At 36.6% G+C, this 16,836-nt stretch overlaps 2 protein-coding genes across 7 annotated transcripts in view; one reads left to right on the top strand and one right to left on the bottom strand.

Annotated features, from left to right (window-relative positions):
* Window positions 1-10,186, bottom strand: part of Utx (Utx histone demethylase) — a 73,086-nt gene extending 62,900 nt beyond the window's left edge. For 4 of the 5 annotated variants that reach the window (XR_015537369.1, XR_015537368.1, XM_087356948.1 and 1 more), the window contains exons 1-4: window positions 9,833-10,186; window positions 9,247-9,313; window positions 8,326-8,512; window positions 7,139-7,247 (exon numbers count right to left, since the gene is read on the bottom strand). Coding sequence is in view for 3 of the 5 variants with exons in the window: in XM_087356948.1 (XP_087213074.1) it covers window positions 7,139-7,247; window positions 8,326-8,512; window positions 9,247-9,313; window positions 9,833-9,900 (431 nt within the window). In the remaining 2 variants the exon portion in view is untranslated. The remainder of the gene's footprint in view (window positions 1-7,138; window positions 7,248-8,325; window positions 8,513-9,246; window positions 9,314-9,832) is intronic. The other variant, XM_087356947.1, reaches the window with a different exon arrangement.
* A 1,761-nt stretch (window positions 10,187-11,947) lies between these two features.
* On the top strand, window positions 11,948-16,565 carry LOC110832814 (FUN14 domain-containing protein 2). Of its 2 annotated transcripts, none has more exons than XM_022070172.2 (3): window positions 11,948-12,221; window positions 12,317-12,500; window positions 13,602-14,246. In XM_022070172.2, exons 1-3 carry the CDS (start codon window positions 12,055-12,057, stop codon window positions 13,680-13,682), a joined length of 432 nt encoding a protein of 143 aa, XP_021925864.1. In that variant the 5' UTR covers window positions 11,948-12,054; the 3' UTR covers window positions 13,683-14,246. The 2 variants fall into 2 exon arrangements, with proteins under 2 accessions (XP_021925864.1, XP_021925862.1); XM_022070170.2 differs by lacking the exon at window positions 13,602-14,246 and adding an exon at window positions 14,446-16,565 and having other exon boundaries at window positions 11,952-12,221.
* The last annotated feature ends 271 nt before the right edge of the window (window positions 16,566-16,836 follow it).

Raw genomic sequence — 16,836 nt, forward strand, 5'->3', positions numbered from 1 at the left:
TATTATGCGACACTACTAAATGAATTTCGATTAAATGCAGCACTGGGGCCAAAAGTTCATGGCTGAAATTAATTATGGTCGTTGCCGGTCCAATTTCAGTCTCATATCGAGACTGTCAACTTTATCAAGAACAGTTCATACAAAATGTGTTAACGACATACAACACACCTCATTACGATTAACTTATCATAATTTGGGGTAACTTTCGATACGGTGTGCATTTAACGTAGTTGCTAACTCTCTATAATGTGATTACCTTTGAAACAACAGATTTATTAGTGCAAAATATGAACATCAATGCTAACGAGGAAGGTCTACTGAAAATAGTAATGAGTGCATTTAGCAAATATAATACCCCGGTGGAGAAAAGCAAACAATTAATTCATATTTTATTTCAGGGCAGTTCTTAACATATTTACGAGCTATGCTTTTAAATTTCCGGAAAAAAACTCTGCCCCTTTCCGGAACCTTACTGCAGCTGCGTGTGTGTCTGTCCGTCACTCTAAATTTCGGAACTCGACATTGCTGGCACTGGTCAATTTCCGTGGTACACCATAAAATCATGGCGTCACTGGAGAACAGCCCCAGCCTATTTTGCATTGCACCTCACCAACATTACCGATCGAATGAGGTGGGAATAATACCAGCGCCATTTTAAATAAAGTAGGTTATTCAAGATCTGCATGGACAGATATGTAACTAAAGTATACAAATGCATCTTTTACGTGTTTTTGGAAGAAAACATATTAAGACATGGCAGCCTCTCAAACACCATGGTTTGACGAAAGATTGTAATCTAAGACGACTGTCTTCTGGGTTGTAGCGTCATGTAGTCTGGTAAAAGCTTACCAGAGGTCTTTGTTGCCTCCATCATCAATTCGGCGCAACCCAGAAGACTACGCCATACTCAAATCCTGCCATTGTAATCTCCTATAAGATTATTTTTTTCTAAAACACACTTATAAATGTTGTAGACCTATAAAACGCCAATGCATTGGCTCGCAACGCTGTGGTGGGTGCAGAAGTTAGTAGGCTATGCGTCCAAGTTGGGCTTATAGCCACAAAGACTCTCTCTTAAATGATGTACAACAGAAAAAAGTTACAGAAAGCAAAATGTGTCCATAAATGCCAATTACTGAGAAATTATATTATTTTAATACATAAGAACCACACCCTCGGAACCACGAATGCATCACATGTCTGCTACTGGCGAGTGTTATACATTATATATGATCCTGTCAATTAAAGTTGCCAGCAATTTAACTGCGTGAATTAAAGTTGGTCTTTAACTTGGTCAGGTCTGTTCTTAGTAGTCCATAGGTCGATTTGTGATGACGGCTCGGAGGCCGGTTCGTAACATTACTCATCCCTCTGGTTAAAATAGGCCACAATAATTTCTAAATACCAATTTTCCTCCTATTCGACGCAATAAACTCGTCACATATATATCTCAGAAAGTGTCGCTGAATGTATTAAGAAAGGAACAATTGACAGTCATGTTCGATGACCTCAAAAGTCAATCTATTGATCTCAAAATGTCAGACTTAGCTACAAGAATTTTGTTTTCTAGCTAAGAAAAGGAGAATATCGCGTGACCCAGTTCACTCGTAGAATATAAACTGGAGTTAAAATTAGCAGTGGGCCATTTGCATTCACACATACCCTGTTTCTGACTCCAGCAACCTACAGCCGATCCAAGAAAGTTTCTAGTTTTAAACCTATTTCGTATACACACAGCTTCCAAATAAGTTCTGTTCAACCATCAGTCAACTGGGCTTTATATATTCAGTTATCGCTAACAAAAGGTGTGATTTATTCACCATTCAGCCACCTGACGAGGCTTGTAACCCGAGTCGTTCATCAACCCGCAAATACAATATTACCACTCTGAAGCTCGAAATTAATCTAAATAACTTTCAAGAATTCAGTCCGTACCTCAAAGAAAACGTCTCAATTACAAGGATCTGTTTGTTAAAGTTGTTTGAAGAAAATAATCCCTGTTTACAACGACAATAATAGGAAATCCATAAATATAAAATACACGGTTTTCGATTGAAAAGCAGGTGGTACGTATAGTCACCGCTAGGCGTTAAATGGTGACCACGAAATTTATTCCTTTTTGAGGTACGCAGAGGCACGTAAGTACTAACACCTATTATCGAAAAGTTAACAGTGAAACAAAAGAGAACAGTAAAATTTTCCAGTGATACAAACCTACTGTTGTGTCAATTCAAACAATGCAAACTGTTAACCCAAACACAAAACGATTTTCCCCAAGGTTTGCCATGTACCAACATTTTCTACGATGAGACCTTTTAAGAAAATTCGTAAGAGTCTGTGAAAAGTAGGAGTTCTTGAGGTTCGATACAAAAAGGAGTTAAATTTTCGAGCAGGCCTACACATCTATTATCAGAACTCGTCGAAATTCTGAGTGGTCCTGGGGATGTGATGTCGATGTTATTATTGTGCGTTCATTTTACAACTTTCGTACAAAGAATGTATGAAATGCTGTACATCCTCCTTCTGGAGGCAAAGAAAGTTAATGAAGGTGAAATTTCAGGTAAGTACACGACGCAGTACTGCAAAAGACAGTAGGCCTCAAAGGTAATGAAATTCTGAATCCAAAATAGGAAATTGTAATGTTGGATTTAAAACGTTAAATTCAATACACACATTAACAAATCGTATGTTGGTGTCGGGAAAAATCGCGGAAAAGTTTAATGGGTACGAATCCCGATGCAATAAATTTCTTCTCCATTTTTAATCTCCTGTACGTGAAATGTGGCAGAAAAAGAACAAATTAATATAAATGTTTTCCAAATTCTGTTCCAGAAGACACAAGTAAATTGTTTAACTTTCAAATCTGCTCAGAAGTATTTGGCAGATAAAACGTGCTTGCTTGTTACCTTAATGCTGTTCTTGCTTGTTACCTTGATGTTTAAAATACGTTCGTATGAAACTCATCTTTCATATCTTGAGCAGAAAATAAACTGAACGATACACACGAACGCCTGTTTTCAACCGTGTGTAGTTCGAACACATTCGTAGGCGAAGTCAAGAAATGCTGAATTCTGTTAAATAAACAGTGCAGTAAAACCTAACACATACAGTAACAGTTAAGAAAATACTGTATCTTAAAAAAACATTTTCTAGACATCCCGATACAAAGTAATACGTACAACGAAGTCTCAGTGCGAAGACTGGGCATGTTATTTCCACTGCCTTGTATATCAGAACTATGGGTCGTGAAAAGGCAGATTCAAGCACAGATGTTTGCTGTTGCATCAGACGAAAGTGAGAACCGGAGAAAGGTTTTCGGCCGACCTTGGCTCCAGTTCCCGGTTTTGTTTTTCAACTTGTTTTATTTTCAGTTCCGTCTGACTCCGTCTACCTTCCACAACGCCTCACTGTTTAGTTGGCCATGTGAATGACCCCAATGCAGCATTATTTGGCAACACTGTAAAGACCATGAATCGCTTCACTTAAACTTGTCTACCCACTGTGGTCTTGTACCCTGCAATACTTTTCAGGTATCGAATGAGTGACAGCAGCTTCAAACACGTGAACAAGCGTCAACACTGGCTCGACTTGCTAGACGGTCGGGGTTCCAACTCCGACAGATGTGACGGAAAATTTTCACACATAAGGCACTACCCTAGCGGAAGTCCGGGGAAATGAGGAAAACCATGGAAAAATTCGGTCAGGTTAGCAGATATCCTAGCCAAGACTCGGAACATCCCGAATAAGAGACATATAACTCCGTCCAGACTCCGATAAAGCTTGTGTCTGAGTTAAGAGAGAAGTGTTGTACAACATTCTCTTTGAATGAGACATACTCATGATACTAAATACGCTGTTCTAAATCTACAGTAACGTCTGTATAAAGGATCTTTTGATGAACTTTCCCTTCAGAACGGTATCCAACAAGCACACGCTTTGTGACCAGGATTTTTCGACATAGCTTCAGAACACGTTCGCAAATTCCAATAAAATCAGGGAGAGATTAAAGTGGATGGAACATTTCCGCTCCCTGTGTTAATTAGGCTAAAATATGGGTCATACATGTGTGTTTATATCAACAATTTACAATCAGCAACAATGTACCGATATCATTAAAGTTGTGCTGGCGCAAAATGTATCATAGTTAATACATAAATACCAAACCACAGGAGAAGACAAAACTGAAATTGTCTCCGCACCGGAATGCAGGAGAAAACATTATACAAATGGTCTCACATCCTCAACAACAGACCTCAGTTCATGCAGGTTGCCTAACCTTGCAGTACGAAAAACGGATCTGACAGACAAACACGGCACAAAGAGTTCCTTAGCTAAAGCCTCACGAACACCTAATATATGGGTAGAACAGCGACAAATCGTAACTATGTAATGTTTTACGAGCAAATCAGATTCAGGGAATGACTGCAACCAATCAGTTCTTAAACTTTCCTCTCTCTCCCCACCTCCTCAAAAAACATATATTACCAATTTTTTACCTTTTGTTTTGTATTTGGTATCTCACAGTAATAAAATATACAATGAGGGTGTCTGAAAGCAGGGGTCTGAGGAGAATATTTGAGCATATTAAAGAGAAACTAAAGGGCAAAGGTGAAGTTGAAATATGAGGTTCTCACTGCGGTGAAATTTCTGATTGTGTTGTTCAAATTTATGGCACCCTATAGACGTGAGAGACAGAGGCAGTAGGCTCCTCCGAAATGTTGCTAACTACCTAAGAGTATACTCGTCAGAATAAGACCACAGTCTTCGGAAAAATTTGCCCTTCTACTTACACACCATCACGACGAATGAAGAGCTCTTTCAGAACTCACAGACGGGATTCTGTGAGGTTGTAGTCTTCTAGATACTGGCATCGTGTAAATTACCATAATTTCTGAAGAACAAGCTGCTTTCATCTTCAGGGTAAAAAGGTCATCTCTATTTATTTTTCTGGGAAATACTGACTTCGTACTTTTAATTTTCCTCGCCCTTCTGACTGTATCATTCACACTGTTACTGAGCTCTGTGAGCCAGATGATTATAAACCAATTTTCATCACGATGAAAAAGTGCAATTCCGTCTCCCCCACACATTATGGACTAGCAAATCTTTCTGCTATTGGAAGTGGGCTTTGTAAATCAAAACACACACCATGCCATCTATTGACTAGTCCGACAAATTCTACAACAGCTACCCAGCGTTCCCGAAGACGCTGCCATCTGTTGGCAATCACCCCAAATATTCGTTACAACAGCACGTGCCAACAACCCGCAGGGTCATAGACCTATATGGTGGGGTGAAATGACAGGTTTTGTGTTGCAATGCGCCTTTTCAAGGCAATCTGGTTTTTCTTACTATTTTTATTGCCTTTACGGATTAGTTCAATGGCTTATTTAAATTCTGAAAATTATATAAACAACATTCACAAAAGGTAAAATTCATAACAAAAGAAAAAGTCTAAAATATCACTTCAATTAAAGGCAACACTCAACTGAGATCTCTGTCACTGGTATGAACAGAAGTATGCACACACAAAAACATTTTGGTGTAAAAAAGAAACAAAAAACAAAAGCAAACACTGTATACCATTCCAGGCACCATTATAAGGGTTGAATGAAAGTAAATTACAAGAATAAAGACAAGGGTCCAAATGAAAAATAGTTAATTTACATCACAGTTTGTGTATGTAGAAACAATTTGCCTATAACCTACATAAGGAAGCTGTCATTGACTAAATTTTTCTCCCATCTCCTGTCACTTCCTTCCTCTTAGGTCAAATTATTCTCCTCAGCACCCTGTTCTCCAACACTCTCAACCTATGTTCTTCTGATGGGAGGAGAGAGGTATGCAGCTTAAAGTTATTTATGTAACAGTGGAATAAAAACAAACACAAATTTTATAAAGCTAATAACAAGTAACTACTTGTATCAGTCACATACAAACAACATTTTAGTAATAATAAAATAAACACAGCTCATGCTCATGACAACAAAATGAATTTCTACTTCCACCTATAATCAGCCATTGGAATTACAGTCAAGACACTGGAAGAAGAGTTGATGAAGCTACACATGAACATGAGACAGCTATGATCATAGAATGTGAAAATTGCGGTGATAATACCAACAAAGATGATGATGATGATGATGATGAAGCTTTCTTTCTGAAATTTACCAATTAACCAACTCCACATACAAGCATCCACATCACACACTTTTAAACAGTGAGAAATACTGATTGTAACACTGAATATACTTTCAGATAAGGTAAAACAAAACCAAAGTATTTATACAAATGTAGCAAAACTTGGACAAGCTGATAGCAGCCACTACTTCAGGGACTGGGCACTAGGGATACTGGGAACGACCCATTCTTCAAGTGCCTGAGCACTGCGGGTCCCAACTTTTTGTTGACATGATCTATTGACATTTGGTAGGACTCCTTGGACGAAGGATTGACCCGTCGCAAGGCATCTACCTATACACAGGACAGCACAACACATAAAAACGAGGACAAACATCCATGGCTTGAGTGGGATTCGAACTCACGGTCCCAGTGACCAAGCAGTACAAGGCCCATGCTTCAGACCGCGCGGCCACTGCTACCCCTCTACTTCAGGGACAGTGAACATAATCAAGACATTTTTGGAATATTCTTCATAATTCAAATGCCAAATTATATAAAAACTCAATGCAAAGGATTTTAAGTTCTAAACATATCCTAACATTATATACTGACGGCAAGAAAGTATTCTGTGACCTTCCAGAAGAAAATAAACTCTCACTTGATATATAGCTCAATTTAATTATGTTAATCACGGGAATAAGAAGGAGGATCCACTACCAAAATATCAACCTTACCTTCATACAGTGCACTCACTCTATTCCATAAATAAAGCTCTACAGACTTACTCATGGTGGTAAAATCATTATACCTGATGTGGAGGAAATGCCACTACTAACATTTTGGTTAAGTTTAGTACATAAGTTATAGCTATAATTTCACTGATTTAATGTATTCATAGTAGCATGTAAGAGTTCAGTTGATGTCAGAACTATTTAATCAAGCAACTTCAGTCAATCAATACTACAATTAAACAGTTCACCCCAATTCCAATAAATACATATTTCATGATACTTACCACTGGAAGGCATTGAAGTGGAAGTACACAAGTCCTTGTCCATACAAAAAATTTGCATCCTTCCAGTAGTCTTGCTTAAGGCTGAAGAATTTCTGGTATGCTGACATTGCTGCAAAAATGCAAATATGTTGCAATTCAAACAATTCACTTAAAGTATCTGCAGCTGTTGTATTTCAAAAATACCTATTTAATTTCACACACAGTATGAAATTATATTCCACTAAAAACGGTCTGCAAATAGTGAAAAATTCAGTTAATTTTAAAGATGGACAGTATATAGTGAGCCTCTGATCTGCAGATTTCAAAGTACTATTGCTTCTGAAACAGTGATGGCAAAGGCTCTGCAGCCTGACAATTTTTGCCAATGCTAGAAGGTTTTGTGATTTTTTAAAATTAATTTTGAAATATTTCTTTAAATTTCTTTTTTATCTTATTTTAACTTAAACAGGAATGTATGAAAGTTCATACTGAACAACTCCTTAGTTTCTATATATCATTCATACATGTCAAAAGGCATTAATGGCAAGTAATACTGATATACTGCACAGAATTAGAAAATTGAGGCAAAATTCGGAAGACACTCCAACTTACGGTATCTCCAAACAGCACTCAATATCTGTATTCACACACTTCAAATAAATACAACACTTCAATACGTTTTATACCTTCATCCCATTTGAAATCTGTTTTCGCCCACAACAGAACCTTATAATTCACAACGAATTTGTTAAACCCAAATCAGAAGCCAGGAAAAGGCCAACTATAAGAACTTGTAGGATTTAATTTCATAAAAATCTGACCTACACCTCCTATAAATTTAATACTCAAGACCTACGGACTGGATACCTGACCATTTTTTTCTACAAAGCTGAATATAAACAGGCCCCTGACATTCAGGTGTCATCTTTCAGGTTATTTTCAGTATTACAAAAATTCTTCTAATGATCCTTCATGACCCCACTTCCCTGTTACCCTGACTTGGTCACAACATTTGGTTTGGAACCACTGTATTATAGAGATTAAGAAGTGGAGAAACAACTTGTGGACAGTTTTAAAATTTATCTGGGTTAACTGGGGACAGGAACAAAGATCCATAATTGCAAATTCATGTCACATTCTCATATCCCTGACTTAGCTGGATAGCAGCTATTATTCTAAATGCAGCAACATGAAATGTTATTACGCACCTTTCGCATAGTCCTCAAGCAAAAGGTGGAAGTGGCCGAGTTTGCAGTATGTCTTAGGATCAATGTTGATGTCCTTGCCTGCAGTTACTGCCGGCTGACCACCCCCACATTCCTCCAATGCCAAGTGTTTATTTCGTTCCTTCTCTCTCTGAGCCTGCACCAGCATTCGCTCAAGATATTTTACCGCCTGCATGTAAAACAAAAGTTTTTACCATTCACTTTGTGGTGATTCATGCTGTACCTGCCAGGAGCCTGGACATGACAGTTTTGTTCCAATTTATCAGTAAACACACTGTATACAAAAACCCCAAAAGCCATAAGCCAAACAGTGATTGTGAAGAACATGTTACAGTAAAGTACCTACATTCACCCATCAAAACAGGAGTCTGTACACTGCATGTAGATTGACTGTAATTGGTTTCAAATTACCAGTTATGTCAATCACAACATTCCATTCTTTTCTGTTTACTGATGATGCATTCTGAATAGGAGAATTTCCAATTCTGCCATGAATTGAAGATATGATTACAGAAATGCAATACAAACTATGCATTTTAAAATTTTCTAAGAACTGTCATATATTCATGTACAATTATACATAAATACAGAACAATCCTTACAAATTTTAAGAAAATACTATGTCCCACAAGGACAATTTTAAGCACCATAGTGATTTGCTAGGACCCAAAGTCCTTTACACCAATGGCTTGTGGTTACAGAAATGGGTTTGTGGAATAACAGTCTGAAAATCACTGAATTGAAATAATTCTGATTTACTGCATGTGCAGTAGCATCACATTATTGTACAAACCATTATTACAGTACAATTGAGTTGCACATTTATCACAGTGTTACTTGTGCCAACTACAAAGTCATGTTTATACAAATGTAAATGATCTAAACAAAATAAAATACACAGACCTTAAGAACTAACTCTTTCTTCTTGACTTGTTCTGGTGTGTTTAGTTTCAGAAATCCAAATTGCCGGCTGAAAAATAAAAAAAGTACTTAATTCTAATAAATATTTTTGGATGAAAAGTAATAGTATTTGCTCTCTTACATTATCCAAATCACAACAAATTGAATATTTTATGTTTGTAGTTTCTACTATGACATATCCCACTGACTAGGTTAGCCTTTTCGGGTCTACATGTTCCAACTATTTACAAACAGATGTAAGCTGCAGGGTACAAAATATGCCAAAGGGCGAGACATGACAAAATGCTAGGCACGTCACTAAGTGATAATACTGGAACAGTCAACTGAATATGAAACATATCTGAAAAATGAATGGGCCACTTTAAACAAGTATGTGGGAAATTAGGTTAGAATAACACTAAGCACTTGTAAGGGAATCAGTGAGTAATTAGCACTGTCATAAACTTCCGTCAGTACTCTCCAACTGACTCATGGAAACAAGAACAATATTATAAATGGGGGAATATATCATATTCATATTTTAGGGAAATTTCTCATAAAGCAGATGATCAGAGGCCATGTTGTTTACCTGTCAAGTTCCGACAGCACCTGCAATTCTTGATTTGTTAAATTGATATCGTCCTGTTCTTGCGCCATTTTAAGGCACTGAAACAATTGTCTACAGTTTTATCATTGGCACAGCACTATTTACACTACTTCATACTTCACTTTCACTCAAAATAAGAAACACTTTCACTAATAACCATCAATAACCACAAACTATTTGAGAAGAATATCCACGCGCCTATTATTCCCAGACAGAAGTTTGATGGGGTATTCGGAAGTTAGATTTTAAATGCCTTCTTCATACTTAAATAAATCTCTGATAACACACAATATCTATGCTTGTAATGCCATCAGTTGAAGAAATACTTTAAATAACTTATAAATGAACGTGTTTGATTGGAACGCGCATTTTATGAGTATTAAAAACGCAAAATAATTATTATCTGAAGGTCGTTCGACTTTGGTCTAGGAAGTCCCATAGCACTCGCATGACCCCTCCAACGCAGTTCAAGTCTGAAGTATGAAGTTCCAAAGTTGAAATATATCAAAGCGGTAGACATATTTGTAACTCAATCAGCTGTTACATAGGTAATATCAGGGTGGGAGGACGGTTGGGGACAGGACAGTCACTAACGTCACAATAAGCTGGTGACAATGAAATACGTAACCATGGTAACATTCATTTCTCATCGATAGTATGAAGTAAAACAAGAAAACCGAATATTTGCTACAGGCCCTCCCAGGAAGCTTTCGTGTATCTAGGCCTATATCTATAGGTACAGGCAAGTCACAGCCAGTGGCGGTGCAGCCAATTGCGTGGCGCTGGGCAAGATTGATTAGCATGGCCCCTTTAAAAAACCGATTCATACAAGTCTCCCCTTTCATTTTCACCAAAATCTTTCTACATTTTAATTACATCTTCATTTCTTTTCAAGATGTCTGGAAGTGACACACTTGACTGTAGATTCTTTCGCTTTAACTCATTTTTTCTTTTTCTTTTAGATGCACCGGATTAAAATTATCTTCATACATCACGATCCCATTTAACACCCGATATCACATTAAATTAAATACATAACCTTGTCCACGAAATAATATTATTGCTTCCACGGTTCAATAGTGACTGAGTTATCTTCCCCGCCAATTTTTTCTCCACTACAATTACAAAATAATTAAATTAAAAGCAACAACAATCTCGAGAAAAATCAGACCAATGCACATAATATGACAAATCCAAATAACAACACCACTGGTTAACAATAAGTATGTCACTGTTGATGAAGACTGTTACAAGCTACCGACAACTGCTAATTATTAGGAGAAGTGATAATGCGAACGAACAGAACACAATCAATCTACAGTCAAAAATATTTTGCAACACCCGACTGAAATTTCTAAATTACAAATTCTCAACGCCTGAAATCTCATCAGTTACATCTTGTTTAACTTTAAGATGCATCACTTGATTTGTATCGTCACTCCACAAGTCCCGTGATAAATACGGAAAAAGTATTTGCTACACAAGACTTTCCTTCTCACATATATAACGACATATCTGTGTGGAAAGATACACGTTTCTCTCTAATACCATGTTTTTAAATTAAAATGTCTCTGTTACGGTTAAATTTCCTGCACCTGAATTCCAAATTGCGTGCAACTTTTCTTAGGCTTGAAGATGGCTGCCTTCTTGAATGTTGCGCCGTGTAATCTGGTAAAGTTTATCGACGTTTCAGAGTTCCTTGCTTTCCAGATATCGTGATCAACCTTCAAAAGTTGGAACAACCTTCTGTTATGTAGAAATTGAAACAAAATCATGTCCAGTACCAGCTTTTTCTTTTTTGGCGGGGGGAGTATGTGTGTTGTGTACAAAACGAGGTTAAAATGTTAACCTATAAATTTCTCGTCAAATTCTTGTTCAATTTTCTTTCCTTGCACTCTCTCATGCCCATAGCATGTTGCACCCTTTCCAGGTAATACATACTTCGTTCACTGCAATACTGTACCTGACCGAACGTAACGCTTTGAATGCTGCAACGAAATCATTAATCTACGCCATTGGCTACAATAAATATGCACAGATAATAAAATGACAGAAGACGGTTCGCTGATACGGATTACCAACATACGATGAGAAGCAAAGTAAGTCAAAACGCTCTCTTCTTTTGTAACACGTGACTTGGCTGTTTGTTCTGATTTCTAGTTTTATTTTAGAACTTAATTTCACAAAGAAATAGGAAGAAACCAATGGCGTCATCATCAGGAGCCAGTAAGTCCAAAAGAGAAGACAAAAATGATTTGATAGATATTGATGATATATCCAATGGCACTAAAGGATTCATTGACAAGGTATTAGGAGACGTAGGAAAATCTTCTGCTGTAAAACAACTTCTACTTGGAAGCATCTCTGGATGGTAAATGTCAAGAGCACATAACCTATATTATTGAAACCTGTGTGTTAAAAATCAGATATGTCAAGTAGCGTCTAACCGCTTGGACTCGTTTACAGGTGCACAGGTTTCATTACTATGAAAGTCGGAAAACTAATTGCCGTTGTTGTTGGAGGAAGCATAATACTCTTGCAAGTTGCAAACCATCAAGGCTACATCAAAGTGGACTGGGATAAAGTACACAAACAAGTTGAGAAGGTTGAGGATAAAGCTACTGGACACAGCCCCAAGTGGATGGAAAAGGTGAGAACCATGATTTATATTGAGCTTATCTCTATGATTTTGCATGCTGTGGACAGTAAAACATGCCGCAATGGAACAAAATGGGTAGTTCTTAAGAACAGTGGAATAGCAGTTCCAGACACCCCATGTACATTCAGGTCATTAATCTCACACTCTGACATCATTGGCACCTTACACACAGGTCAACAAGTAAAATTCTATCAAATTTATCAGAATCCTATGTATACAGATCCAAACTTGTTTGGTTTTCTGCTAATGTTTATGGACAAAAACCATTGTGATAAAATAACTGTTCTACTTAACCCACATTTCTGTTTACTTTAAATTAGTCCATGACCATTTCCTTCCATATTCTTTCCAGTACACTATTCATTACTCTTCCCATCATTCAATACTGTATATCCTTGGCTAGTGAGAGAATCATTTAGTAAATCATCAGTGCATGTAACTTCCCCTTCTTGCAAAATTAGATAAAGGATTTTTCAAAATTTCATCAACAAATTAGTCCAAACCAACACAAAAATCTGCACATTGAAAGTGAAGGAAAGAACAATATTGGTTGGTGGTCAGACTAGACACATAGGAAATAAAGCCTAAAACATTTTTATTTATTTTTCCTGCAACTGCTGAGAGAAAACACTGCTTTTGTGACTGGAAATTTTCCAGTTACTGGAAATAATGCCAGAATACAATTGACAGGAGAGCCTACATCTGCTGCTACCACCAGAAAAAAATCTCTTCTGTACATATCTTTATAAAACTTTGCTCTCAGACAACTTTCATGTTTCTCTCTGAGAGTAGGAGACCAAGTTTAAGACCCACATAAAATTATAGTTCTTTGTGTATTTTAGTGATACAGGGAAAACAGAAGACAAATATTCTGAACTTATAATGTGTTTCCAAAATTTAATATTCTTAATTTAATTATGCATACAATTTTGATTTTTTAGTTTTTCAGCATGTTAATCTAAAATGTTTTATAAACAGTACTTTTCAATATATGCTGTAATATAGTACCAAAACAGGCCTTATATTGCTAATTTATGATTACCATTTTATACTAAATGATTTACTCCTTTTGCTTACATTTTGTTGTTGCAGGTGGGTGCACTTGCCTGCAAGAATGCTTGGGCTGCTGCTGGGTTTCTGGGGGGGTTTTTCTTTGGCTTGGCCTCCTCATAAAACATTGCGTACTTCTGTTAGGTATTTCTTTTCTCCCTAAATTGCGTCAAGCTGCTGTTTTAATGGAACCATTTTTCACCAAAGAAAGAGCAAGATAAGGAATAATACTGAAGATGGCTCTTCTTTGGGTTGTAGTGCTATGTAGTCTAATACTAGTTTACCAGCATTTCAGAAGTACTTGTCTCCTTTATCAGGGTGATGAGTTCCCTTTACCTTAATGATGGAGGCAGTAACTACATATGAAACATTGTGGTAAACTTCTACCAGACTACAGTGTTACAACATATGACAGCCATCTTTATACTCGCTGCCAGATCCTACAAAGGACTATAACTTTTTTGTTATGAATCAGAATAATATATCCAATTTTTCATTACCTGTGGGAGTAAGCCATTATTTGGAATTTGTGTATCAGAAGCTTGTTACAATTTGAGCCAAAGCATTGTTTAATAAAACATTCAATGTTATAATATAGTGTAATACTCAGAGTTGGAAATATTTACTGATTTACATAAATAAAACATTTGTTAAATTATGAAGCAATAAAATATAAGTTTCAACATTTTTATTTAAAGAAATACTTTAAAAGTCAAGTCTCTGTGACTGTCTTCACTTCTGTGGGAGTATGATAATATTAAGAAAGAGGTTGTGAACCAAAATGAACTTATGCATTTCCAGGAAATATTTGTAGAGTTAGTGACATACATGGCAGTCATGAACCCCACACAGTACATGTGTAACTTGACCTTGCATTTATTGTCAGGTGGAACGCTATGTTGATCACAAGTTGGACAAAGCAGAGGATACCTTGAAGAGGAGTGAGCGCAAAGCTAAACGTTGGTACCATACTTTCATCAATGGTGAGAAACCATACCAAGTAAAGGAAATTCATATTTTCCTGGCGGCATTTAGTGCTGGGGTAGCAATTGGCATTGCTTCTGGTTAGTGAACTGGTGGCTTGTGTATTATATTACATTAGAATGTGTTGTTTATATAGCTTATAATTATTTTCCAGTATATGTCATTATTCTAATTTACTAACTAGACACTAGTAGGTAGTGGTGGAGACAGTACTGAGAGGCATTGTTCAAAACGACAAAGATGAAATTGATGAGAACCAGATGATCCAAGAAATGAACATTTTCACTTTATCACAGTGTATACACATTCCTTGCATCGTATTATCTGCCCGAAGTCCTTTCCAGCAGAAAAGATGGATTTCAAAACCTTTTGTAAAACTGATTACAGGTTTTTATGGTACAGTGCTGAGTAAGTCACATCAGCACAAGAAATTAGTCACACTGAATATACCTGATACTATTATGATTTAAAAGTTTGATAAACCATTATAATTTTCACAAGTTTCTCTTTCAGTATGGTAGGTCATAGAAAGTGCGAAGTTTGATCTGTTATTTACAGATTTGTGGATGGCAAATAATTTTAATAATCATGCAAGTCTGACTTTTGAAACTGAATGGTGCATTGTGAATTTTTCCAAATGCCTCTCCTATCCCCCATTTCTGACAGTGTCAAAATGTAGGAACAGAAATATCAGACTGTGGTTCAGAGTATACATTAGGCTGCAAGTGTGTTCTAATAGCTGTTATGTTCTCCAGACCATTATTGACAGTAAACATAACTTCAGCTTATATGTAAGTATGCCGATAAAGGCCAAGAAGGTACAGCCATAAAGAAACAAACAAGTGCAGTTTGATTATAAAGCATAATATTTTTGGCTTCAGTATGTTCAATTTGAAGACATACAGCATATGAATTTTCCTTGCTTTTTTATTTTAAAAATGTACGCATGACAAATAATAGTTGCAACAAAAAGTTTTTGAACTGACCCTTAATTAACAGAAGCACATGTTTACTGCAGATGTTGCTAGGCTGCAGTGTAAAGCAGGTCAGTGATCTGCATATTACTACTACTACTACTAATAATAATCTTTGGCACTACAGGCCCCTTTGCAGACACACAGTATTAAAATGCAACTTTTATAGCCACAAAGCACAGTGAATTTTTAACAACTTCCTAACTGGAGATCTCTGGTGTAGTACATATATTTATAATTTAGTGGGTTAAGGACGCATTTAGACTGATTTAATAATGTAAGATAAAGTGTAGTGAGTTTTATTTCGATCATTGGTGGTGCCCAAATTCATGCCAAAAAGGCATGTTTTATCATATAACTGATGCAGAATGGTTACAACGGATAACACTGTAATCTAGTAGCATGCATGTAATATAGTCACCATCTTGTTGCAGTCATCATTCCCAGCGATCAGTGGTTTGTCAGACAAAAGAAGGGGATGACACAACACTCACAATTCATGGCTACTAAAGACTGCATTGTACTGTTAACTGTAACTCTTACAATTTCTAAGATTGTTTTTGTTTTTAAAACATACCCCTCCATAACAGATGAAAAACATGTCGGCATACACAGCATGTGAACTGGAGGATTTCATTGAGTAGTTATCAAAATGAATTTAATATTATTAATCAGTTCAAGAAATTAAAATAATGAACATAAATATTAGATGTTTAATTCTGGTGGGAGATTTATTAAGAACAAGTCTGATATGAGTGGTGTGATTATGTTGAATTCCATCAAGTGTGGCATCCTTCCTTATTTAGAGCACTGATTGTTTTGTTAACTGTGTTCTTCAACAAGTTTCTGTACTAAAATGTATCATAAATCTGTATTTCTCCTATATCTGGCACAACTAGTATAAAGTTAACATGTGAAAGTGTACCCAGGTAATTTATTTTTAATGTAAATTGTAATTTGTTAAAATGTAAAACTGTTCTTGAAAGTGGTGACTCCACTGTTGTATTCTTTCTAGAAAGAATATGTAATAAAATGTTACTTTTCACAATTACTGTAATGCCCATTTCCAGTTATCCTGATTCACGGGGAATAGTCTATCCAGTATACAAAAGCTGGGTAGCTCAGTCAGTATAGTTCCTAGGCTATGGCCTGATCATGTGGGGTTTGATTCCCAGCACAGGCAAGAGATTTCTCTCTCAACTGTTACATCCAAAATGGCTCTGGAGCCTACCCAGCCTCCTATTCAATGGGTACCAGGGGCTGTTTCCCCAGGGGTACAGTGGCTGGTACTGTTAACAAACAAATATTATTTTTAAAGC

Source organism: Zootermopsis nevadensis, unplaced genomic scaffold (assembly GCF_977971745.1).
Source record: "Zootermopsis nevadensis isolate Lab colony 2312 unplaced genomic scaffold, Znev_1.0 Znev_ptg000028l, whole genome shotgun sequence".
Classification (NCBI taxonomy): Eukaryota; Metazoa; Arthropoda; class Insecta; order Blattodea; family Termopsidae; genus Zootermopsis; species Zootermopsis nevadensis.

Coding starts and splice junctions, on each gene's coding strand:
- LOC110832814 (XM_022070170.2), top strand. CDS start 12,055: ATGGCGTCATCATCAGGAGCCAGTAAGTCCAAAAGAGAAGACAAAAAT. Junction 12,222..12,316: donor CTTGGAAGCATCTCTGGATG/GTAAATGTCAAG, acceptor ACTCGTTTACAG/GTGCACAGGTTTCATTACTA. Junction 12,501..14,445: donor GCCCCAAGTGGATGGAAAAG/GTGAGAACCATG, acceptor ATTTATTGTCAG/GTGGAACGCTATGTTGATCA.